At 40.6% G+C, this 25,932-nt stretch overlaps 1 protein-coding gene across 1 annotated transcript; it reads left to right on the top strand.

Annotated features, from left to right (window-relative positions):
* The first annotated feature begins 22,788 nt into the window (after positions 1–22,788).
* On the top strand, positions 22,789–25,680 carry LOC138885175 (uncharacterized). The gene is made up of 3 exons (XM_070166085.1): positions 22,789–23,301; positions 24,195–24,331; positions 25,650–25,680. The coding sequence occupies exons 1-3, from the start codon at positions 22,789–22,791 to the stop codon at positions 25,678–25,680; spliced, it is 681 nt and encodes a 226-aa protein (XP_070022186.1).
* Positions 25,681–25,932: the final 252 nt, after the last annotated feature.

Genomic DNA, 25,932 nt, shown 5'->3' with positions numbered 1-25,932 from the left:
CCAAGAAGTGAATGCTTATCACGTACGTGAAAAGTTGGGCATGCCAAAATATTTGGAGAGCACAAGTTGTTTCTCTTCTATCTGAAGAAATGTTACTAGTTACTACCTACGAAAGAATTCAGGATTTAACGAAAAGCCTTTGAACCGAAATATCATGGGCTCTTTTAGAAACTTTGAAAAGACTAAGTATGGAACATATGAAGAGGAAATCTAATTATTGAAACTTTGAAAAGACTAATTATATATGAACTGTAGAGACTTTGATCTACAGTGCATTATTTTGAAATGCACAATAACCATATGTGTAATGAAGTAATAAGAAACTAATTTGTGGTTAATTGTATCAAAACTCATCATTGCCAATCTTCCAGAAATCATACGTTCTAGCAATAATTTAGGTAATCAAATTCTGTTACTGTACCTAATTTTCACCACAAAGGCTAGCCCTACTTGAAGACGGCTGTGCTTTTAACCTTTTTGAAAAGAGACTTTCAATATTTCAAAAAAGAAAAATGTTAAGAAGCTTTTGGAGTATTCTAGTGGGAAAAGGGACAAGGAAGAGTTTAATTAAGAAAACTGGTAATAGCGATCCGCGCGTTGATATAAGCTTTTCACTTTAATTATCTCCGTAATCTCTCATGGAATAGAGTCACTTTTACACTTTTTGTAATGAGTGATTAAAGAATCTTTAGTTACCAACGCATTTGGTTTTGGATTTCTTCTACAAAACTTTTCTTTGTCTTTCTTTAAAATCTTCATTTTCTCTTTTCCTAATAGTTTTGGGGGACACCATCATTACAATTCCACCAAGAATAGCATGTGTGATTTTTTTTTCCAAGTAGTTATAAGATGGATATCTGGTTGTTAACCGAAAGAGTCTATTTTTATTTTCGTTTGCAAATAGGCAATGATATTGTTCCCCTGGTCGTGTGCCAAACACTTTGAAGTTTGCACCATTTTTCTCTTTTGTTCTCCTTTTTAAACTATATGGGCTTTGGATGTAAAATAGAAAGTATACTTATATATCTATGTGCTTTGTAGGGAAAATAGAAAGTATATTTTGTGGATAATGGCCAGGCACAACCAGAAAACTGTGAAAAAGTGTATTCACCTGACCGATCGTTTTAAGATTTATAGCCTTGTTCTCTCATTTACTGTTCATTTTGTTCTTTATAGCTGTTATGTGACTTGCCGGATTAGTCGATTCGGGTTCGAAGGGATTTCGGAATGAATTGGGACACTTAGTCTCAAAGTTGGAAGCTTAAGTTGAAAAGGTTGACCGGATGTTGACTTATATGTAAATGACTCCGAAATGGAGTTTTGATGGTTCCGTTAGCTCCGTTGGGTGCTTTTGGACTTAGGAGTGTGTCCGGATTGTGATTTGGAGGTCCGTAGTTGAATTAGGCTTGAAATGGCGAAAGTTGAAAATTTAGTAAGTTTAACCAGGAGTGGACTTTCTGACATCAGGGTCGAAATGGAGTTCCGGAAGTTGGACTAGGTCCGTAGTGTCATTTGTGACTTGTGTGCAAAATTTGGGGTCAATAGGACATGATTTGATAGGTTTCGGCGTCATTTGTAGAAATTGGAAGTTCAAAGTTCATTAGGCTTGAATCTATGTGCGATTCGTGTTTTTGATGTAGTTTGAGGTGATTTGAGAACTCAATTAAATTCGTATGTTGTTTTGAGTCTTGTTGGTATGTTTAGTTGAGGTCCGAGGGGGATTTTTCGGATCAAGGATTGAAGTTGAAAGACTACTGAAGCTGGAACTCTACTGGTGTAACCGCACCTGCGGAGCTTTGATCGCAGGTGCGGGCTGGTTTGAGCAGCTGTGAAGTTTGGAGAGGTGTGATTAGGTGGTCGCAGGTGCGAAGGATATCCCGGCCGCAGATGCGGCGAGGCGAGTGCAGAAGCGGAAATAGACAGGAGACCTAGGTTCCACAGAAGCGGACTTGATGCTCGCAGAAGCGAGTCCGAAGGAGCAAATTGATGGGTCGCAGGAGTAGAAGGAGCCGCATATGTGATTGAGTGGTTGCTTATGCGATGTCGCAGAAGCGGCTAAGTTTCCGCAAAAGCGGAAGTGCTGGGCAGAATATATAAATACAAGGGTTCTGATTTTGGCTTCATTTTAACATTTTGAGCTCGGATTTTGGCGATTCTTGAGAGGATTTTTGAGGGGATTCTTGAGGTAAATCCCTTGTGATCATTTTTGATTAATAATCTTGTTTCCCCATTGAATTTCCCGCCTAGATTATGTGGTTTTGAGGTAAAATTTGGGGATTTGAGGCTAGGGATTTGGAGAGTTTGATTTAGGAATTTGGGTGATGATTTAGTGTCAGATTTGGATAAATTTGGTATGGTTGAACTCGTGGTTGAGTGAAATTTCGGGTTTTGTGACTTTCGTCGGATTTCGAGACCTGGGGCCGGGGGCCGGCTCTGAGTCACTTTTTGGCCTTGATTAATAACTTTGTATTTTCTTGTGGAATTGATTGCTTTAGCCCGTATTGATTGTATCGTACTGTTCTGGTAATAACAAGACTACATAGTCTGGGAAAAATCTAAAATACTTCTACGGGGAAGATAGAGAAGAAGAAAGCAGGGTTGTGGTCGCCAGACAGCTACCTTACTAACTCCAATGATTAGCAACAGAAAATATCAATAGCCGGTACCGTGTCCAGAGATATCTGGATCTATACACAAGGTACATGGGTTAACGTGAGTACACCAACTCAGTAAGTAACGAGTCCAAACTATGGACTGAATGGTAGTGACGAACTCAACCTCAACAGATATAATAGAAACAACGTAAACGTACGCATGCTTTCAGTTAAATAGACAACTCAAAGTAATAAGGTAAATGCAGATCTGAACATTTTAAAATGTACAACTCAACTGCCTTTACATGCCAATGCACGACTACATGAAATGCACAGTGTACTCCCACTCTCAAGTGTTCAACCACTCGGTACTGAATATGGCTATCCGGCCCAGGGAAATCCATCCTGGAATATATACAAAGCTTACTGTGAGTCACTCAATACCGAGGAAAAAGGGCAATCCAACCTTGAAGAGAAATCCATCTCCATATATATATATAAATTTTTAACCACTCGGTACTGTATATGGCCATCCGGCCTAGGGAAATCCATCCCAGAACATACTCATCACTAACTATAAGTCACCCGATACCGAGGAACAAGGGTAATCCAACCCTGTGGAGAAATCTATATCCAGATATCAATACTTCACACAAATCTATGTTCAAGGAAATCCATCCCTCAATAATATCATCCGCGCCCAATGTGGGTGTGCAGACTCCAGAGGGGCTCCTACGGACCAAGCGCTATCATAATCAATATAACTACTGCAGCGTGCAACCCAACCCAGGACTGTCACTCAAAACTAGGCTCTCGGCTTCACTCAGTCATCACTCTCCAGTCTTACCCACGGGCTCACAATGTCATAGAAACTAGCCCGGAAACAATGATATGCTATGCCACTAATAACAATTGAGACTGAGATATGATATGAAATGCATGAATATGACTGAGTACAAAAAAATAGTGATATCAGTGAATGACAACAAGAAACGACCACTAGGGGTCCTAACAGTATCGGCATGAAGCCCAAACATGATATCTAACATGATTTACAGCTCAATTACTTTATCACATGATGAAAATACGGATATCAACTAGAAAGAGTCATTAAATGGTGCCATGAAATGAACCAGGTCACGATTCTCACGGTGCACGCCTGCACACCCGTCACTTGGCATGTGCATCACCTCAGTACTAACCACATAACACGTAGTACGGGATTTCGAACCCTGAAAACCAAGTTTAAAAGCATTAATTACCTCAAACCAAACCAAAATACTACTTCGAGATGCCTTTGCCTCTCAAATCGGCCTCCAAATGTCCCGAATCTAGCCACAAGCAATACAATACGATCAATATAGGCTAAGGGAACCAATTCCACAAGAAAAATACCCAATTATAGGCCAAATCCTGAAATTCACTCAAATCTGGCCCCTGGGCTCACATCTCGAAATCTGACAAAAATCACAAAACTAGAAAACTCATTCACTCACGAGTCTAACCATACCAAATTTATCAAAATCCGACCTCATTTGGTCCCTCAAATCCCCAAATTACTCTTTCCAAAATCCCAAGCACTAACCCCTTATTTCACTTCAAAAATTCTACTAATTAGGCGGGAAATCAACGGGAAAACAACATAGCTAGGAGTATTAGAGCTTAAGCAAACTTACCTCACTAAAAAACCCTTGAATCCCCTTAAAAATCACTCCAAAAGCTCCAAGGTCCGACTTGAAAATGGTGGAAATGAACAAAAATTTGCGAAGTCTCCTTTTTATACTTTCTGCCTAGTGGAACCGCACTTGCAGTCCATTTGCCCGCTTCTATGACACCGCACCTGCGGAATTTCCATCGCAGGTGCGAAACTCACTTAATGCACCAGGTTTCGCATCTACGACCAACACATCGCACCTGCGGTGTGCACCTGTGACCTCACCTTCCACTTCTCCGGAAAAGCCAAACACCTCTATATCTGCATCTGCAGCTCCCCAAGTGAACCTACGACCTCGCACCTGCGGTCCCCACTCTGCAGGTGCGGAAACACCAGCAGCAGTATCTTCACCTACAATTTTCAAGTTCCAAACTCCCCGTTAACCATTCGGAATCACCCCGATCCCCTCGGGACCTCAACCAAACATATTAACAAGTCATATATCAACATACAAATTTAGTCAAACCTTCGAATTATCCAAAACAACATCAAAACACCAAATCACCAAATCACACTCGGATTCAAGTCTAAGAACTTCTAAACTTTCGAATTCCACAAACGATGCCGAAACCTATCAAACCACGTCCGAATGACCTCAAATTTTGCACACAAGTCAGAAATGACACCATGAACCTACTCCGACTTCCAGAAATCCAATCTGACCCCGATATCAAAATTTCCACTGCCGACCAAAATCGCCAAAATTCTAACTTTTGCCATTCAAGCCTAATTCTACCACGGGCTTCCTAATCACATTCCGGAAGCGCTCTTAAGTCCAAAATCACCTAACGGAGCTAACGGAACCATCAAAATTCACATCTAAGATCGTTTACACATAAGTCAACATCCAGTCAATTTTTCCAACTTAAGCCTTCACAAAAGAGACTAAGTGTCTCAATTCACTCCAAGACCACTCTGGACTCGAACCAATTGACCCGTTAAGACATAATACAACTGAAGAACACAAATGAAGCAGAAAAATGGGGGAACGAGGCTATAACTCTCGAAACAACCTACCGGGTCATTACATCCTCCCCCTCTTAAATAAACGTTCGTCTTCTAACGGATCTAGAAACATACCTGAAGTCTCAAATAGGTGTGGATATCTGCTCCACATCTCCCCCTCGGTCTCCCAAGTAGCCTCCTCCACAAGCTGACCTCTCCACTTCACTTTCACTGAAGCTATATCCTTTGATCTCAACTTTCGGACTTGCCGCTCTAAAATAGCCACTGGCTCCACATCATAAATCAAATCATCATCTAACTGAATCGTGCTAAAATCCAAGACATGAGATGGATCGCCGATATACTTTCGAAGCATAGAAACATGAAATACTAGATGGGACACTTGATAAGCTAGGTGGCAAGGCAAGCTCATAGGCCACCTCTCCAATCTTGCGAAGCACGTCAAAAGGCCCAATAAACCGAGGGCTCAACTTGCCTTTCTTCCCAAAACTCATAACACCCTTCATGGGTGAAACCTTCAGTAGAACCTTCTCTCCAACCATATAAGACACATCATGGACCTTTCTGTCGATATAACTCTTTTGTCTTGACTGCGCCGTGCAAAGCCGCTCCTGAATCAATTTCATCTTATCTAATGCATCCTGAACTAAGTTTGTGACCGAAAGTCTAGCCTCCCCTGGCTCAAACCAAACCACTGGAGATCTACACCACCTCCCATATAAGCCTCATATGGGGCCATCTGAATACTCGACTGATAACTGTTGTTGTAAGCAAACTCTGCGAATGGTAGAAACTGGTCCCATGAACCACCAAAATCAATGACACAAGCACGTAACATGCCCTCCAATATTTGAATAGTGCGCTCAGACTGTCCGTCCGTCTGAGGGTGAAATGCTGTGCTCAACTCCACCTGAGTGCCCAACTCTCGCTGCACGACCCTCCAAAACTGCGATGTAAAATGCGTGTCTTGGTCTGAAATAATAGAAACTGGCACTCCATTAAGACGAACGATCTCTCTGATGTAAATCTCAGCCAACCGCTCTGAAGAATAGATAGTGCTCAAAGGAATGAAGGGTGCGGACTTGGTCAGCCGATCCACAATCACCCAAATAGCCTCTAACTTCCTCAAAGTCCGTGGGAGCCCAACTACGAAATCCATGGTGATCCACTCTCACTTCCACTCTGGAATCTCTATCTGCTGGAGCAAGCCACTCGATCTCTAATGCTCATATTTCACCTGCTGGCAATTGAGACACCGAGCTACAAACCTAACTATGTATTTCTTCATCCTCCTCCACCAATAGTGCTGCCTTAAATCTTGATACATCTTTGCGGCACCCGGATGGATAGAATACCCCGAACTATGGGCCTCCTCACTAATCAACTCCCGAAGCCCATCTACATTGGGCACACATGTCCAGCCCTGCATCCTCAATACCCTATCATCACCGATAGTCACATCTCTGGGATCATCATGCAGAACCTTGTCCTTGAGGACAAGAAAATAAGGATCATCATACTGGTGCTCTCTGATGCGAGCGAATAAGGAAGACTAAGAAACCATACAAGCTAGGACCCGACTAGGCTCCGAAATATCCAACCTCACAAACCGATTGGCCAAGGCCTGAACATCAACTGCAAGAGGTCTCTCCCCAATAGGCAAGAATGTAAGACTACCCATACTCACTGCCTTCCTACTCAAGGCATCGACCCCTACATTGGCCTTCCCCGAATGGTACGAAATAGTAATATAATAGTCCTTTAGCAGCTCCAACCATCTCCGCTACCTCAAATTGAGATCCTTCTATTTGAACAAGTGCTGGAGGATATGATGATCAGTAAATACCTCACAAAACACACCATAGAGATAGTAACTCCAAATCTTCAACGCGTGAACAATGGCAACCAACTCCAAATCATGAACATGGTAGTTCTTCTCATGGGGCTTCAACTGACGCGAAGCGTAAGCAATAACTCTACCCTCCTGCATCAAAACACACCTGATACCGATCTGAGAAGCATCACAATATACTGTATATGAACCAGAAGCTAATGACAGAACTAACACTGGGTTATGGTCAAGGCAGTCTTGAGCTTCTGAATGCTTGCCTCATACTCATCCGACCACCTGAAAGGAGCACCCTTTTGGGTCAATTTGGTCAAGGGCGATGAAATAGAAGAGAAACCCTGCACAAATCGACGGTAATAACCCGCCAACCTAAGAAAGTTACGAATCTCAGTGGCTGAGGACGGTCTAGGCCAACTCTGGACTGCCTCTATCTTCTCCGGATCAACCTGAATACCCTCACTGGACACCACGTGCCCCAAGAATGTTACTAAACTGAGCCAAAACTCACACTTAGATAACTTAGCAAAAAACTTCTCCTCCTTCAACCACTGCAATACAACTCTCAAATGCTCAGCGTGCTCCTCCTTGCTACGAGAGTACACCAGGATATCGTCAATGAATACAATAACAAACGAGTTGAGATGAGGCCGAAACACGATGTTGATAAAATGCATGAATGTTGCTGGGGCATTGGTCAGCCCAAAAAACATCACAAGGAACTCATAATAACCATATCGGGCGTCGCACCCCTTTTCCTCGCAAAATCATGTTTTGACATGTGACAACTCTTTTAAGGAAGGGTTAAAAGAGGAGAGTCGCCACCTATCGGGTTTGAGGTGCGTTAGGGCACCTATTTGCAAATAACTCAGGTTTAACCAGTTTGCATCACTAAAGATCGGGTAAGGGCTCAAATTTCCCCGAGAAGGTATTAGGAACTCTTCGAGGTCCACAACTATGGGTCCTGGCCGAAATTGAATTATACGAATTAGTCAGACAAACAAAGACAAAGAAAGCAAGACGTTTGGGAAGTTTTATTAAACACAAATAATTGATTTAAAGACAAGATTGGGGGGGAGGGGTCCTAAATTTTTTAGCCTAAAGGATCACCCCGTGCAACATAAATAATACTTCGTAACTCCCTCAAGATGAGGTGTAACTCATATTATTCAGCGGGCACAAACTATCATCTCCTACTACCCAATTACTATCTTTAAGTTGTTACCTAAAGCGCACTAGTTGATTCTAAACTGTGCCTTATGTGTGCACTACCCGTCCCATGCCTATGGCCCAGAAGGCATTTGGAAATCTATTTTGGATAGTTCTAGACTTAACTTACGCTGCTTAAAAATGATAAAACTAGGCGACATACAAAACAAGCTGGACTCCACGTAAAGATAATTAAGGGCTCAAGTTAGCCTCTACACTTAGACAAACAAATGCACGCGAACAAATTCTCACATTAAGCGTTAGACAGTTTCAGAATTGAGCCAAATTAAAGCCATTAAGCCCTATAGACATGGTTTCTATGTGACCTCGTGCAGGCAGTTTCAGATGCAAGGTGCCATCTTATAGACGAGATTACACAGTTATTACATGCTGATTATTGAGATTACATGTTTGTGTTATTAAACCATAGGAACGCTGTGTCTAAGTGATTTATGCAGTGGAGGGAGAAATGAAATCTATTGGAAAATCCTAGGATAACTCATGTTTTCTGACAGTGGCATGAATAAGCAGTAAACATTGTTTGAGAAATTCAATATTAACAATTTAGAGCGAGTAGTTATACCCTATAGGCAGGATCTCTAACGATCAGTGCTTGGAGCCAATTTTATTATGCTTAGCCCCATATAAACATGTTTTCTAAGTGAGCATTATGATACAATAGAAAGTGGGATAATTAAAATCCTATATACATGGTTTCTAGTGCATATGTAGCAGTTACGCGATTTGAAAGAAAGTTCAGTAGTATTTGTGTCCTATAGGCAAGTTTTCTAGTAACACATAGTAGTAGGAATAATTAAAGCATTTAAACTCATGTTTTGCTAGTAAACGAGTAGTGTGAGTGTGTGTTTATCCTAATGACATGATTTCTACAGTGCGAATAGAAATTGAGTGGCATATATAGCAATTAAATCATTGAATCCTATAGACATGTGTTTGTACCTTTGCACACAAGTATCAGAATCTACCCCATTCCCTATTTTTCCTACAACCCCAATTGTTATTTACAAAGTTATTACAGACCCAATGATAAAGTAATTACAAACATGGTATAAATAATGACAGTAGACCCATAGCAGGCCCAAAAGAAGTACTCAGCACTGTCTGGGCCTTCAGCAGCATACCCAGACTTCCAACAAGGAGCCATATTCACCAACACAACCCAAAATCCATAGAAGAACTTAAGCTAGAACACACAACCATGGATTGACCAACTAATTTATATATTCAGTAGACCATAGGAAGAAATAGTTGAGTGTCAGGAATAGTGCAAATCTCAGTAGTAGAAGGAGTGACTAAAGGACCCAAATCCTAGTGCGTCAGAGTTCACAAGAGTCTCAAAGGGACCCCGAGCAGTGCTCACACTAGGGAGGTCAGTAGTAAGAGCCTTGTTGGCCTTGGCTTTCAGCCGGCCAAGAATGATAGGTTCAGAATAGCATAGGTGGCAAATGAGAGAGAGTGGACAATGGTTCAGGGACAGAAGTTGAGAAAATACACTCATAGCTTAGAGTAGACATAGCAAAGTTGAGAACACAGAGAAAACATGTCACAAGACTTAGAAGCAGGTTCAACACTTAGCAAAATAACAAGTTTGCATGATTAACAAAGATTATCATACATAGGTGCATAATACTAAACAAGTTTAAAACCTAAAAGGTCCAGGTTATGCTAAGTATGCATCCTAGTATCACAAGACAATCATGTTAACTTGTATCATGAAGCATAAAAATGTCAAACATGGTATGGGAACACAAACTAAGATGGCTATTTTAAAGGTTTCAAACAGGTACTAAGGATATAGGACTAAGTAAAACAGGGATATGCTGTGAGACACACTATCAAAGAAACATATTATAGTTGATAGAAAAGGTCTTAACATAAGCTAAACACATTATATACAAGACAATCATTGCAGAGATTCAGAGCAGTGCAAAATATATATATATATATATATACTTGAAGGACATAGGAGAGGTGATGTGGCATTCTTTAAAGCCAGAATTTCTATTTATCTTTTACCTCAATTTTTTGCCGTTTTCCACTTTTTAAAAATTAATTTGATATTTTAAAATGTCCAAGAGTCACCTCATTAATTAATTCCAGACTAATTGCTGTGAGCACCTAATTTTTGATAATATTTAATTTTTTTGTCACTTCTTCTATGTAAATATTTTATGGGATTTTAACATACAAATTTTTAGCTTTGTTATACTTTTTATTATAGGTTAAAAATACAAAATTTTAGAAGGTGAATTATTACTATTAATATTATTTTATTTTTATTCTTATTTTTAAATAATAATAAAAAATCCAAAAAATATTATTTTTTTTTAATTTTTCGGGAGAGATTTAAAAAAATAAGAAAAACGGAAGTATGGAATTAAAAAAAAAAAGTAAAAGTAGGTGAAATTCTCTTTTAAAAAAGTAAAAGAAAGTGAAAAATTAAAAAAATAAAAGTAAAGTTTTGTGGAAATTTTTAAATATAAAAAGTAAAAGAAAGTTGGAATTAAAAAATAATATAAAGGTAGCTGAAAATTTTAAAAAATTTAAATTAAAATAAAGTAGAATTTTTTAAAGAAAAGTAAAAGAAAGTGGATTGTTTTTTTAAGAAAAGTAAAATAAGTGGAATTCTCTTTTAAAAAAAGTAAACAAAAAGTGAGATTTTAAATAAGATAAAAGTAATTAAAGTTGGAATTTAAAAAATAAAAGTAAAGAAAGGTGGTAATTCTTTTTATAAAAAAAGAAAAGTAAAATGTAAGTGGGATTTCTTTTAAATAAAAAAACAAAAAAATTTTAAAAAAAATTCTGATTTTTTTTGAAAATTCTCCTATAAATAGAAGAGAAATATTTGAAGAAAAGAGGAGAAGAGAAGAGGGAAGAATATTGAGATAAAACAAATTTTCTTCTTCTATGCTAAAGAGAATTTCTACTAGTTTTATTCTTTCTACCTATTTCTTTCAACAAAAAAAAAAATGTAGCCATTCATTACCTTGTTTAAAAAAAAAATACCTCAAAAACAGGAGCTAAATCACACCAAAAATCAAATCCAAAAGCTTCAAACTCAATTTAAAAGATAGCCTAAAATACTAGCCCGAAGAGGTCGAAGTCGAGTTCGGTTCGAAAGGTTTCCGCTCGTTGCCTCTGATTGTGGTTCATTTGCACATTTAATTTGATGGTTGTTTGCTCCATATGTATTGAATAAGATCTTCATCTATAAAAGGTTCATTCTTTTCTTAACCAATGTTTCCATTATTTTTCTTTCACTGTATTTCCTTTTGATTTGTATATTATATTTTGGTTATCTACCAACTTGAAAGATATGAACAGAAAAAAATGAAGGAAGAGCATCAAGAAATAGAATTCGTGAAAGACAGAATGAGTTTCTTCAATGAGATTGTAGTTCATAGGGAAAGATAGGAAAATGTATTCAAAATGGAGAGAATGATGTAATAGCTTGGATCCAAATTAAAGGATGTTAAGTCAATAGCAAATTTGATACCGACATGGGTGATTAGGTCCATAATAACTCAAATCATATATTTCTTCAATAATAATTCCATATTCATAAATCATGACCTTGCAATAATCTCAAAGTAGTTTTAGGAAGAAACATAATCATGAATATTTGTAGTTTGCTTTAAATTGAATACAATCCTTTTAGAATAATCGAGGCGCGCCATGCCAAATAAAATCTCAAAACTCATGGCCCTCATTTAATTAATTTTAATCCTTAGAAATCGAGGCGTGCCATTTAGTTGAATTTTCCATGGCTCTCGCAAACTTGAAAGTGCGTAGTTGCTTTAGGCGCTCTATTTTTTTTAAAAAAAATTAATTTCCTAAACTCGGGTGTGCATTTTATGTGACCCAAATCCAAATCTCAACAACGTTAGATAAAATGTGTCGTGGACCGCGGGTGCATTTCATGTGACGTGGTTCAATACGTGTTTTATATGACGTTGAATTTTTCCAAAAAAAATTTAATTAAAAGCGGCTAATAAGTTAAAAATATATCATAGGTTGAAACATGTTTTAAAAATCAGATAATAGGCCAATTGTAATAGTTTAAGCGACCGTGCTAGAACCACGGAATCCGGGAATGCCTAACACTTTCTCCCGGGTTAACAGAATTTCCTACTCAGAATTTCTGGTTCGCAGACTTCAAATGGAAAGTCGAAATTTTCTCGATTTGGGATTTAAAATAAATCGGTGACTTGGGACACCAAATAAACTATCCCATGTGGAGACTCTGAATTGAATAATTAATCCCATTTCGAATAATGTCACCTAAATTGGAAAAACTCCCTTATATACCTTCGGGTGTGTAAAAAGGAGGTGTGACAGCTCTGGCGACTCCGCTGGGGATCTAAACCCAGAACTTCGGTTCAGGGTTCAAGAATTCGAGCTTAGAATAACTGTTATAGTTGTCTTGTTTTATCTGATTTTTACATGTTGAGCCTAATGTGCTAAATGTCGCTTTTACCGCTTTGATATTGTTTGGGCTGTATATAAATTGCTACGAAACCCTCCTCTCTCTGAGTCTTCTAAATCATCTGGGAAGTGTGCACTTCGTGTGACTTCTTTTCTGTTAGAGTCTTATCCCAATTTTAGAACGAGGTTCGGACAAGTTGCAAAGCCGGTGAAGCTTTTGTATTCCCGGTACTCTGCCCCCCCCCTTGGCTCGAGCTGTCCGCTCGGGTAAGCCAGGTCTAGAACAATAAACCCAGGTTTTTAAACCTAGTATAACAAGCCTCATGCCGGATCCCTAGTAGGAACGTTTGTTTGCATCATGTGCATTTGACCTTGGAGACTCAACACAGGGGTTGGGTCTGTCTAGGACAGGTGTACCCAAATGAAAAAGACCATCCTGATGCATCTTACGTGCTACTTGCGCATCTGTTTGTTTCGGCTTGCATGTTGACCGGCTTCTAGAACAGAGGAAGAAAATCAAAAAAAAAAAATCAAAAAAATAAATAAATAATAATATAGGAGTGAGAGGTGGGTATTTAGAAAATTCTGAAACTCTGCCGAAATTCCTAGAAAAAAAAAGAAGTCATCTCCAAATGAGCCAAAGTTTTCAACTGCCATGTTCTGTCAAAACTGGCGAACTACGCGGGTCTGATTCTCACCGGATGTGAGATACGTAGGCAAACCTCATCGGTTCCGGCCCATAATTTTCAAAAAAAAATCCAAAAATATTTTCCTTTACTTCCTCTCTAGAAAAGTCTTTTTTGAAACCCCAATTTTCAAAAACTCCAAAAAAAAAAAATATTTTTCATTACTTGCTTCTTTAGAAACTAATTGTTTTTTTTTTAAAAAATATATACAAAAATATTTTCTTTTTCTGCTTCTTTAGACCCTAATTGTTTTTAAAAAAAATATATATATATACAAAATATTTTCTTTTAATTTCTTCCAAAAATTCAAAAATATTTTCATTCTTCTTTCAAAATTGAAAAGAAAATTCAAAAATATTTTATTTTTTTAGAAGCATTTCTTTCATAAATTCAAAATAAAATTCCAATTTTTTTTTCTTCTTTAGAAGTTTTTTTTCTATCAATATTCCAAAAAAAAAAAAAGTAAAAGTCTAAATTAAAAAAAAAAATCTTTCTTCTTTCGAAATTCCCAAAACAAAAATTGAAATCAAAAATATTTTCTTTCTTCTTTATATATCTTTCTTGCGGAAATTAAAATATTCCAAAAAAAAAGAGTTAGTTTATTTACTTTATTTTTGGTCTGCTCGAACTACGCTAGTTTGATTCTCACCGGATGTGGGATACGTAGTCAACCCCCAACGGGTCCAACTTCATTTTTTGTAAAAATAGCCCAAAAAGAACAAAAAATTTTGTTTTGATTGTAAATAAGAAGGTGATGTCATTCTTGTCTAAAATAGTTGAATGTCCCCAAAAGGGCGCCGGAAGGCCGTTTTTGCAAGAACAACCACCTTTAGTAGTTTTTTTAAGGTTTTGGCCGTTTAGCAAACACAACCTTAAAATCTTCTTCCCCGAAGTGCTGAAAGGCCGTATTTGCAAAGCCGGATTTTTTATGAAATTTTAAAAAAAAAAATAGTGATAACCTTTTCTTGAGTTAAAATGAGTCATAAACTTTTAAATTAAATCACCCTAATAAATGTGCAGGATGAGCACAGATAAAAACGAACCCTTCACAGCTCTTGAAGAGATCCCCTTACAACTCCACATGTGGTGGAATGACCTAGGAAAAGGTAGCCGAGGAACTGTGATAAAAGTTTTGGGTGGTCTTGTCGGACTTTTTAACATCAAGCCAAGATTGGACGTGATTGAAGCCTTGATACCTTTTTGGGATCCGACTCGCAATGTGTTTTGCTTTTCTGATTTTGAGCTCACACCCACGCTAGAGGAAATTGCGGGTTACGCCGGCCTTAGCAGAAACCTTAGAAGTCGGTACCCGGTGTCACCGAGACCAGTATCTCCTCACAAGTTTCTGGATATGTTGAATATTAGCCGGGATATTCAGGATGGGAATTTATCTGGAGGGTTTTCCACTTTCCAGTTCCTGTACCAACGCTATGGCAATCCCCAAGGTTTCGAAGCACCGAATACTGGTCTGACCCATGCCGGAAATAAAGATAAATGGGAGGCAAGGCGGGGTTTGGTTTTTATAGTAGCATTCTTGGGTGTTATAATATGTCCGCGAAAAGACGGCAACATAGAATTGGGCCTCCGTGGGAATGGTTGATGTCGCAATCAAGAAAGCTAATGGCACATAGTTCCCCTGATCTTATCTGAGATTTACCGAGCTTTGACCATCTGTCGAGAAGGGAGAAAATTCTTCCAAGGCTGCAACTTACTACTACAATTGTGGATACTGGAACATCTTTGCCACCGTGTCGGGTATATGACCTACGACATGACCGGTTTGGATTGCATCGAAGAATTTGAAAGCCGAGTGGCGGGGGTTGAATTTCCAGAGGGTACCGAATCTTGGTTTGCCCACTTGAGTTCTTTAACTTCGGATAAAATTGAGTGGACGTTCGGATGGCTCCTGCCACCGAAGTCATGTACATGTCAGCTAAAGTGTGCTACTTTCTCCTAATGGGCATCCGGAGCATCCAGCCATATACTCCTCACAGGGTTTTGCGCCAACTAGGAAAATTTCAAACCGTCTCCCATGACGAAGATTTGAGTGTACATGTCGTCGAATTGGGCCCAAAGGCTGTATTTCCAGAAGGAAGAGTTCGCCAAGTTTGGAATGAGTGCAGATTTCTCGAACCCAAGACTATGGTGCGGGATCTAGCTAGAGGTGAGGTGGACCCCAATTATATGGTTTGGTTTGGCAAAAGATTTCAAATTCCTCGAGAGACCGAAAGACCTGCTAAGAGACCTCATGTCCAACAATTCACTAACGACTCGCAGGAGCAGTGAAGCTGGTTGGCAAAAGAAGAAAACTATAGGGCTAAGATAAGTAAATTAGAGGGACAAATCAGGGACCTCAAATTTGGCCACAGTATCCAAGCTGCCGCAGATGAAAGGGAAAAGAAAAAGCTAACTCAGGAAAACGAAGCTCTCAAAGCTCAAATCCATAAAATGAGAATAGCTGCTAGAAACCCGGAAAGAAGCCGGGCAGATGAAAGGCTTATAAGCGGTCTGAGAAAGAAAGTATTTGAGTGTCAAGATGACCTAGAAAAATCTAAGGCTAGTCTAGCAAAAGTCCGAGCACAATTGGCAGAGAATGCAGAAGGGCGGGCAGAGTTTGTGCGACAAATGAAAAGAAAATATGAGGGGACAATCGCCAATTTAAAGAGAAAGCTAATCACCCTTGAAAATGAGGCGGACAAACAGGCCAGGAATTTTAAAGCCGATAGGGAACATTGTTATGCTTTGATGGCCCAAATGGACGAAGATATGCAACAATTGCAGAATCAAAATCATCATGACACTCAAGTGTTGGAAGCCCGGAATCAGCAAATCGGGCGTTTACTTCAGGAAAAGGGTATTGTCCGAGAGAGGGTTAGAGCCATTGCCGACTACATCGTCATGAAATGCCACGCATGTGAGGATATGACTCAGACCACTTTCTTCGCTGCTGTAATGACATTTGTCCGCCAGATAATGAGTGATTTGGAGTGGCTTCAAGGGGATCTCGCACGTAGGCCCGTGAGACCGAATGATGTCCCACGGGCCCCAAGAGTCGAAGCATTGATGTATTCATGATTTTTCACTTATTGAGTCTGTATTTTGGAAATTATTTTTTAGTCTGTTGGTAGTTTTAAAATTCTAAGAAAATGAGTAGTTTGAAGTCTTTTGTAATAGAAAGTTTAGGAGTTTTATTAATGAAAATTTGAAAATTCCCAAAAAATTGTTTCTTTATTTTTCGCACTTGTTTTTCTGGAACTACGTAATGATCTGATTCACGCGGCATCGTGATAGGTAGGAAATCCTCATCGGATCCAGTCACGATTTTTGTAAATAACTCAAATAAGAGAGGGATGTGAAAAAGAGAGCCAAAGAAAAACGAAAAAAAGGAAAGGAAAGAGAGGAAAGAAAAGAGTAGAAAATGGGAATAAGAGGAGAAGTACAAAAGCCAAAAGTGGAAAGAAAAAGAAAATTGGCAGAGCCAGGATGAAACATGCAGCCGTTGCGAAATATGTAGAAACACATTTAACTGTATAGGTGCATCACATCTCAACGTGCGATTTCTTATGTGTTAATTGCTTCAAACTAACTGGTTTGTTGTCTACTATTGTAAAGGTTCTATAGTAAGGTGGTTGATTTTGTGGTAGTCTGGCTTCACATTCATACTTCACAAGGTCAAAAGGAAGCGTTGAAATGTCTTCGGAAATTCCTCTGCCAACAGTTCCTATTCCAGAGGATAGTCCGATCTCGACCATCCCAACTTCTGAGTCAGCAACGGCTGAGGAAAATAGAATTCTGCGACTCCTCATGATGGAAATGTGGGACGCCTAGACCAATGGAAAAGAACCGCCAACATCCCCATAAGTTATCCCTGAGCTTTTTCCCTGAGCTTTTTCCCAGGGCAAGTAGGACCTCCAACATCCCCATAAGTTATCCAAATACCCCACTAGGATATCCTACCATTTTAGCCCACTTTTCTAGAACACCTTCTGAGTCTCGCCCCCAGGTGTTAGCTTCAAGTGCGGCTTCAAACATATTCACCGCGCCACCTTGTTCAGCTACGACACAACCTGCTTTACCCAGGCCTAACATTGATTCATCTTCCTTCACATTTCAAGCACCATCTTTCCCAGTGGAACCTCCTAAGTTTCCTACTTATACTTACCCTCAACCACCCCAATTTGAGTTCACTGCGGGGCAAGAAAAGACCACCAAAACTCCAGAGCAAGAAGAGATTGTGAGGAAGATGAGGAGTATGGAACAGAGTCTCAAAAGCATACAAGGCTTGAGTGGACAGAAAAGTGTATCCTATGCCGACTTATGCATGTTCCCTCATGTGCACCTACCATTGGGATTCAAAACCCCAAAATTTGAGAAGTATGATGGGCATGGTGATGCTATTGCTCATCTCAAGAGATATTGCAATCAGCTGCGAGGAGCCGGTGGAAAGGAAGAACTACTCATGGCCTATTTCAGAGAAAGTTTGGTTGGCATCGCATCTGAGTGGTACATGGACCATGATATATCCCGCTGGTACATCTGGGATAATCTTGCTAGAGATTTCGTCAGACAGTTCCAGTACAACATTGATATTGCTCCAAATAGGAACTCATTGACAAACTTGAAAAAGAAATCCTCAGAAAGCTTCCGAGAGTACGCAGTTAAATGGCGTGAGAAGGCATCCAGGGTAACGCCTCTGATGGATGAGGTTGAAATGGTCACAGTTTTCCTTCAAGCTCAAGAAGCTGACTACTTCCAAAATATGATGTCCGCAATGGGTAAACCGTTCGCTGAAGCTATCAAGATTGGCGAAATGGTTTAAAATGGGATGAAAACAGGTCGAATTCTAAGCCAATACGCTATCAGAGCTACCTCCCAAGCCATTCAGGGTGGGTCTGGAGGAATAGCAAAGGGAAAGAAAAAGGAAGAAACATCCATGGCAGTGTCGGGTGCAAGGAGAAACTGTACTCCCAGATCCCTTTTCTCAGAAAGGACCCCGCAACACTATTACCCTCACCAAGACTTGGCCTATACTCCTCAGCCATACTCGATCATGAATGCTCAGCCTTATGTCCGGCCACAACAACAAGCCAACAGAAATCAAGCTCTATTTCCTAGAAACTAGCCTCCTTACCAAACCCACTATAACCCCCATCCTCCACAAAATAATTTCCACCCTCATAAACCGCCCAAGAGGCCAAATTTCACACCAATTGGCGAAACCTACTCCAGCCCGTTACCAAAGCCTGTTCAAATGGGTCTGCTATAGCATGTTCCTCAAACCAGGCAAAACCCAACATCACCCGCTTACAAAGCCGGTACCCGATGCACCTATCACTCAGGGGCAGAAGGGCATGGCACGGATGATTGCTGGACTCTGAAGAGAGCCGTGGAGAACTTGATATAACAAAGGAAGATAGTGCCGAGGGATGAAGATGTTCCCAATGTGACCAACAACCCACAACAATGGGCCGGTAATTGGAATGATTTGTGAGGATAAGGAATTTGACCCAGCATTGAAGGCCATCATTGCCATTGCTGACGAAGAAAAGAAACCAAAAGCTGCCCCTAAGCAAGATAAAGGGGAGAAAAAGAAAGAAACCACCCCTCAAAAGTCAGAGAATAAAATTGAAGTTGAGACCGGGGCAACGCCTCCCAAAGATGTTGTTCTCTATGTCCCTCAAAGCCGTAAAGAAAAGCAGATGACATTGAGTCCTCCCAGGAGATTCGAGCTGAACAAAACAACCCAGATGTATGTGCCCAAGGGGGATTATGTGATGTGGGGGCCAATTAAGCCATTGAGGCTGAATGATCCCGTGGCTATTGGACGCGCGCCACAGAAGCCCATGAAAGATCCTACTGCTGTGCCCTAGAACTACAACAAAACAGTGGTGACCTATAAGGGCAAAGAAATCCCAGGAGAAGTTCAAGAAAATAACCCTGTTGAAAAGTATTCCAATTTGGAAGAGGTGAACAACGCTACTAGAAAGCGCTTCCCACTTAAGAAGCCCGTGAGTGCCGAAGAAGCGGAGACTTTCTTTTAAAACATGAAAATGGCAGATTATGAGGTGATTGACCAGCTTCGAAAATTTCCCAAACAAGTCTCCTTGTTGGCTTTGTTGATGAACTCCACCGAACATCAAAAGGTATTGATCAAGACCCTTAACGAAGCATATGTGCCTGTTGACACTTCTGTAAAGCCGTTGGAGAGAATGGTAGAAAGATTTTTCGCAATCAACCAGATCACTTTCAGCAAAAATGATTTGCCCTCAGAAGGGGCTGCACATAACAAAGCCCTGCACCTAACAATCAAATGCAAAGGGCACTACGTGAAAAGTGTTATGTTGGACAGAGGCTCTGGAGTAGACATTTGCCCACTTTCAACTCTACAGCGCATGGAAATCGGGACCGAAATAATCCGACCCAACAATGTCTGTGTACATGCCTTCGATGGCATCAAAAGGGACACAATTGGAGAGATCGATCTAATTCTGACCATCGGCCCAGTAGACTTTGAAGTAACCTTCCAGGTTCTAGACATGGACACATCCTACAACTTTCTTTTGGGGAGGCCATGGATTCATGCAGCGGGGGCTGTACCCTCTACTTTTCATCAGATGGTGAAGTTCGAGCATGCGGATCAAGAGATCGTGGTCCACGGAGAAGATGAGCAATCAATTTATCGGGACCCATAAGTCCCATATCTTGAAGCAAGAGAGGGGAGTGAGCACATAGTTTATCAGGCTTTTGAAATTATGGTTGCAGACCAGTACAAAGGAGGAAACCCTTGCCCCAACCCTTCCTTTCTAATACATCAATCATGGTGGCCAAAGAAATGATCCGACATGGCTTCAAACTGGGGAAGGGACTTGGGAAATCATTGCAAGGGATAGTTGAACTTATCACCCTGCCCACCAGTGAAAAGTTCTTTGGGGTAGGCTTCCGACCCACTCCAGCTGATATAAGATGGGCAGATGATAGAAAGAATGATGGTTGGGTCTTGCCTCAGCCGGTTCCGCATCTGTACAGAACATTTGTCAAGCTAAAATACCAGAAGAAAGAAGAAGATGAGGCCTTTACTGCCGAAGAGATTGAAGAGATCTGTGGGGCAATGAGGAAGATACTATATGAAACCCACATGGTCCAGCCAGGGGAGGGCTCAATCACCGTTGAGGTGCTATATATGGGACCCAATGCCAAGCTGCAGAATTGGAAGGCTACGCCATTCCCAATCAGGCGGGAGTCCCGGTAGACCTGTCCTGCCACTTTTTCTGCATCGCGAGTTATGTCAGGGTGTAACTCGGATGTTTTTCTTTAGTTTCTTGTATTTTAATTTCCAATGTAACCCTGTTATCTTCAAATTCAAAGAAATGAAATCATATTTCATCGTCCATCCTTCTTTATTCTTTCTGATTTTGTTATTTTTTCTCTTTTTTCTTTCAGCTCTAATAATGTGGCTTTAAATAATATGACATGCTTGCTGACTTCATGCCCAGATCCAAACACGCTGTCTAACTGCGAAATAATGAACCAAGAACCGGAATATGATGAAGAAGAGGCTTTTAAGGAAATAAATCGAGAATTGGAACAATTTGAGAATAAACCTAAGCCAAACTTAAATGAAACCGAGCCGGTTAATTTGGGTAGCTCTGAAGAAGTCAAAGAAACCAAGATAAGCATTCATACAGATGAAAAAATCAGGGACGCATTGATCTAACTTTTGTTTGAATTCAAAGATGTGTTTGCTTGGTCATACGATGACATGCCAGGATTAAGTGTCGATTTAGTGGTCCATAAGTTGCCAACCTACCCCGATTATTCCCCTATCCAACAAAAACAGAGGAAGTTCAAAATTGATATCAGTGACAAGATTAAAGAAGAGGTCACAAAAGAGTTAAAGGCGGGAGTGATCCGAGTGGTCCGATACACCACATGGCTGGCTAATATAGTTCCTGTGCCAAAGAAAGATGGGAAAATCCGGGTGTGCGTTGACTACCGAGATCTGAACAAAGCAAGCCCCAAGGACAATTGCCCTTTGCCAAACATCCACATCCTTGTTGATAACTGCGCCAAACATGAAATACAGTCTTTTGTGGATTGTTACGCAGGATACCACCAGGTGTTGATGGATGAAGAAGATGCAGAAAAGACAGCTTTTACCACACCTTGGGGCACTTACTGTTATAGAGTCATGCCATTTGGTCTGAAAAATGCCGGGGCAATCTACATGAGGGCCATGACTGCCATTTTTCATGATATGATACACTAAGAGATAGAGGTGTATGTGGACGATATAATCATCAAATCCAAAACCCAGGACGACCACGTTCGGGACTTGAGAAAATTCTTTGAGCGGCTGCGCAAATATGATTTGAAGCTGAACCTAGCCAAATGTGCATTTAGGGTACCATCCGGCAAACTCTTGGGATTCATAGTCAGTCGGAGGGGCATCGAGTTAGATCCAACAAAGATAAAGTCTATTCGGGATTTGCCTCCTCCAAGAACCAAGAAAGATGTTATGAGTTTGTTGGGAAGATTGAATTACATCAGTCGTTTCATTGCTCAGTTGACCTCCACGTGTGAACCCATATTTAAGTTGTTAAAGAAAGATGCGACAATCAAATGGACAGTTGAATGTCAAGAAGCTTTTGATAAAATCAAGGAATATCTATCAAATCCGCCAGTCTTGGTCCCACCTGAGCCAGGGAGGCCTCTGTTCTTGTACCTGACCATCTTGGAAAGTTCTTTTGGCTGTGTCCTCGGGCAACATGACGTGACCGGAAAGAAGGAGCAGGCCATTTACTATCTGAGCAAGAAGTTTACTAGTTATGAAGCCAAGTACACTTTATTGGAAAGAACTTGTTGTGCTTTGACATGGGTCGCTCAGAAGCTGAGGCATTATTTGCAAGCTTACACCACCTACCTCATAACCAGGTTGGATCCTTTAAAGTACATATTTCAGAAACCAATGCCCACTGGGAGATTAACAAAGTGGCAGATCTTGCTCACGGAGTTGACATAGTCTATGTCACTCGCACGACAATGAAAGCCCAGGCATTAGCGGATCATTTGGCTGAGAACCCGATTGATGATGAGTACCAACCTTTGAGAGCTTACTTTCGAGATGAAGAAGTAAATTCAGTTGAGGCAATATCTGAAGACACTCATGCTTGGTAAATGTTCTTTGATGGGGCGGTAAACGCAAAAGGTGTCGGAATTGGGGCAATTTTGATCTCACCCACTGGTCAGCACTATCCAGCCACAGCTCGGCTTCGGTTCTTCTGTACAAACAACACCGCCGAGTATGAAGCTTGCATTATGGGTATAAACATGGCAATCGACCAAAATGTCGAAGAGTTGTTGATCATGGGAGACTCAGATCTGATTATCCAGCAAGCCCAAGAAGAATGGGAAACCCGAGATGTTAAGCTTATCCCTTACAAGAAGCATGTGGAAGATCTCAGCAAGCGATTCAAGTTAATAGAGTTCAGGTATATTCCTCGTTGTCACAACGAATTAGCCGACACACTTGCTACTTTGGCCTCAATGCTGCCCTATCCAGGCAATGCTCACATAGATCCCTTGGAAATTCAAATCGGGGAAAGGCATGGTTATTGTAATACAATTGAAGCATCACCAAATACCCAACCATGGTACCATGACATCAAAAAGTTTCTGAAAACTCAAGAATACCCCGACCAAGCCAGTGGAGACCAAAAGAGAACCGTTAGACGGCACGCGAGTGGTTTCTTTTTGAGTGGGGATGTCTTGTACAAGAGAACTCCGGACCTCAATTTGTTAAGATATGTTGACGCAGAAGAGGCTGGAAGAATCATGCATGAGGTACACGCGGGAGTATGCGGCCCCCACATGAATGGGCACGTTTTAGCAAAGAAAATCCTTCGAGCGGGTTATTACTGGATGACCATGGAAAAGGACTGTTTTAGTTTCGTTCGGAAGTGTCATCAGTGTCAGGTGCACGGTGATTTGATTCATGCACCTCCCACAGAACTGCATCCCATGTCTGCACCTTGGCCATTTGTTGCCTGGGGCATGAACATCAATGGGCCAATCGAGCCAAAAGCCTCAAATGGACACAGATTCATACTAGTTGCCATTGACTACTTTACAAAATGGGTTGAAGCAATCACTCTCAAGTCTGTCACCAAGAAAGCTGTGGTAGATTTCGTGCACTCCAATCTTATCTGCCGTTTTGGCATTCCTGCAACTATTATCACAGACAATGCTGCAAACTTGAATAGTCAATTCATGGGGGAGATATGTGAGCAATTCAAGATAATGCACCGGAATATCGGCCTAAAGGCAATGGTGCCGTTGAAGCATCAAACAAAAACATCAAAAAGATTTTGAGAAAGATGATTCAAAGTTCCAGGCAGTGACATGAAAAGTTGTCGTTTGCATTGTTGGGATATCGCACTACTGTGCGCACATCAATTGGAGCCACCCCGCATCTTTTGGTTTATGGCACGGAAGCCGTAATACCCGCCGAGGTTGAAATCCCCCCTCTCCGAATCATTGTTGAAGCCGAAATTGAAGACAGTGAGTGGGTTAAAACCCGTCTGGAACAATTAACCTTGATCGATGAAAAGCGAATGGCTGCGGTCTGCCACGGGCAATTGTACCAACAAAGAATGGCTCGTGCCTATAACAAGAAAGTGCGGCCTAGAAGTTTTGAAGTGGGGAAACTCGTTTTAAGGAGTATTCCCCATCACCAGGAAGCAAAAGGAAAATTCGCTCCTAATTGGAAAGGCCCATACGTCATCATAAAGATATTGCCGAGAGGAGCATTGTATCTGGGCGATATCGAAGGAAATGATCCTGAAGCAGCTGTAAATGCGGATGCAGTCAAAAGGTACTATGTTTAGTCTTTCTGTAACAACAACATTGTCCGATTGGGAGGACGAAGGCTTTTATTCTCGCTACCCAAACACTATCTACCCTTTGCCAACCTATTTCTGCCGGTTACTCTTCTTTAATTGCCCTTTTTGGAACTTGAAAGTGTTATTGAAAAAAAAAGAAATGAAAAAGAAGAAGAAGATGTTTTCCTGAATTACGTTCGACTTGATTCCGAAAGGATACGTAGGCAGCCTCTCTATGGGGTTCAGTCACACCAAAATAAAAATCCAAATTCCCTCAAAAGTGAAACTGGGGCAGATGTTGTAATGGTCCTGCCATAATCCCGCTTGAATGGTTCCAAAGTTGTAATTCGATCCAAATCATTTTTACCCAAATCCTTTCAAGTCCTTCCGATCAATCGGTGAGAATGTTCAAGGATCAGAGAATACAGCTACTTGGATCCGATGCAATAAAAATGAGAGAAATAAAATGAGAGAGTCTTATTAGTGAAAACCCACACGGGCATCATAAGGCGATGGTGAGCAGAAAAATTGAAAATGAGAGAGCCTGGTTAGTGAAAACTCGTAAAGAGTACTATCAGGTGACGGTGAGAAGAGAAATGAGAGAGGTCGATTAGCGAAAACCCGCAAAGGGCGCCGTCGATCGAAAAGAAGACACCCCCACCACTGAAAGAGTCCTGGCCAGATTTCTCGATTTGGAGATGTAGTTCACAATAAGTTGGATAGTTGTGCATATCGGGTATCCAGTCCAAGAAGCATGTCATGTCTATTGAAGTCTGCATGACCCCAGATAAGTCCGTGTTTCCCCCAAAAGGGACGCTTCTCCTTAAATTCATTTTTTTCTTGTCCTTTCTTTACTTTTCCTTGAATCCCTTTCGGTCTAACTCTGTTCCGAAACTAATACAAAGAAAAGGTGGCAAGATTAGTTTTACAGGGTTTTATTTAATAAAAGCCAAGTCCAAAGAAAAGTACCCAGCCTCAGTGGGTGCATCAAGTCGATCCCAACTGGCCATGATAGCCGATGCTCTGAAATCAGAGTTATTGAAAATGAAAAGAAATCCAAAGTCAAAAGCCCCTAGAAGCAGATTAAAATGAAAGGGCCAAAGCCCTATACGAGTGAGCCGTCATGATAAATTTTGAAAAGTTGAGTTCCTCAGTTTTAGGAGAGAGACCGATCTTTAAGAAAAGCCAGCAAGCGGCAGAGGTTCTCGCCAAAAGAGTTGGGCCGAGATCAAGTGATCAAAAACAATGAAGGCAACAAAACCGACCACGGTTTCAAACTAACAATTGTTCTTTATTTGAAAATTGAAACAGGTGCAATCAACAGTGCAAGAAGCAGGTGTAACCAAAATGGAAAAAGAAATATGCAAGTGCTAGAAATAGCTTAGCAACAATAATCAACCCAAAAGGGAAGTCTCCTCAAAATTCTTTCCTACATTTTTTTGCTAAAAAATGAATTGAAAGAAAATAGATAATAAGAAAATAAAAAACAAAGGTAGTTTAGAAGCCCCAAAATCAATCTTTTTCCTTTTTGCCAACATTAGGGCTCCAATCCCTGAGTTGAGATTTTAGACATAGGGCTTTCGTTCCCTAGTCA

The sequence above is a fragment of the Nicotiana sylvestris genome, chromosome 2, assembly GCF_000393655.2.
Source record: "Nicotiana sylvestris chromosome 2, ASM39365v2, whole genome shotgun sequence".
NCBI lineage: Eukaryota > Viridiplantae > Streptophyta > Magnoliopsida > Solanales > Solanaceae > Nicotiana > Nicotiana sylvestris.
This window is presented reverse-complemented; position numbering and strand designations above follow the sequence as displayed.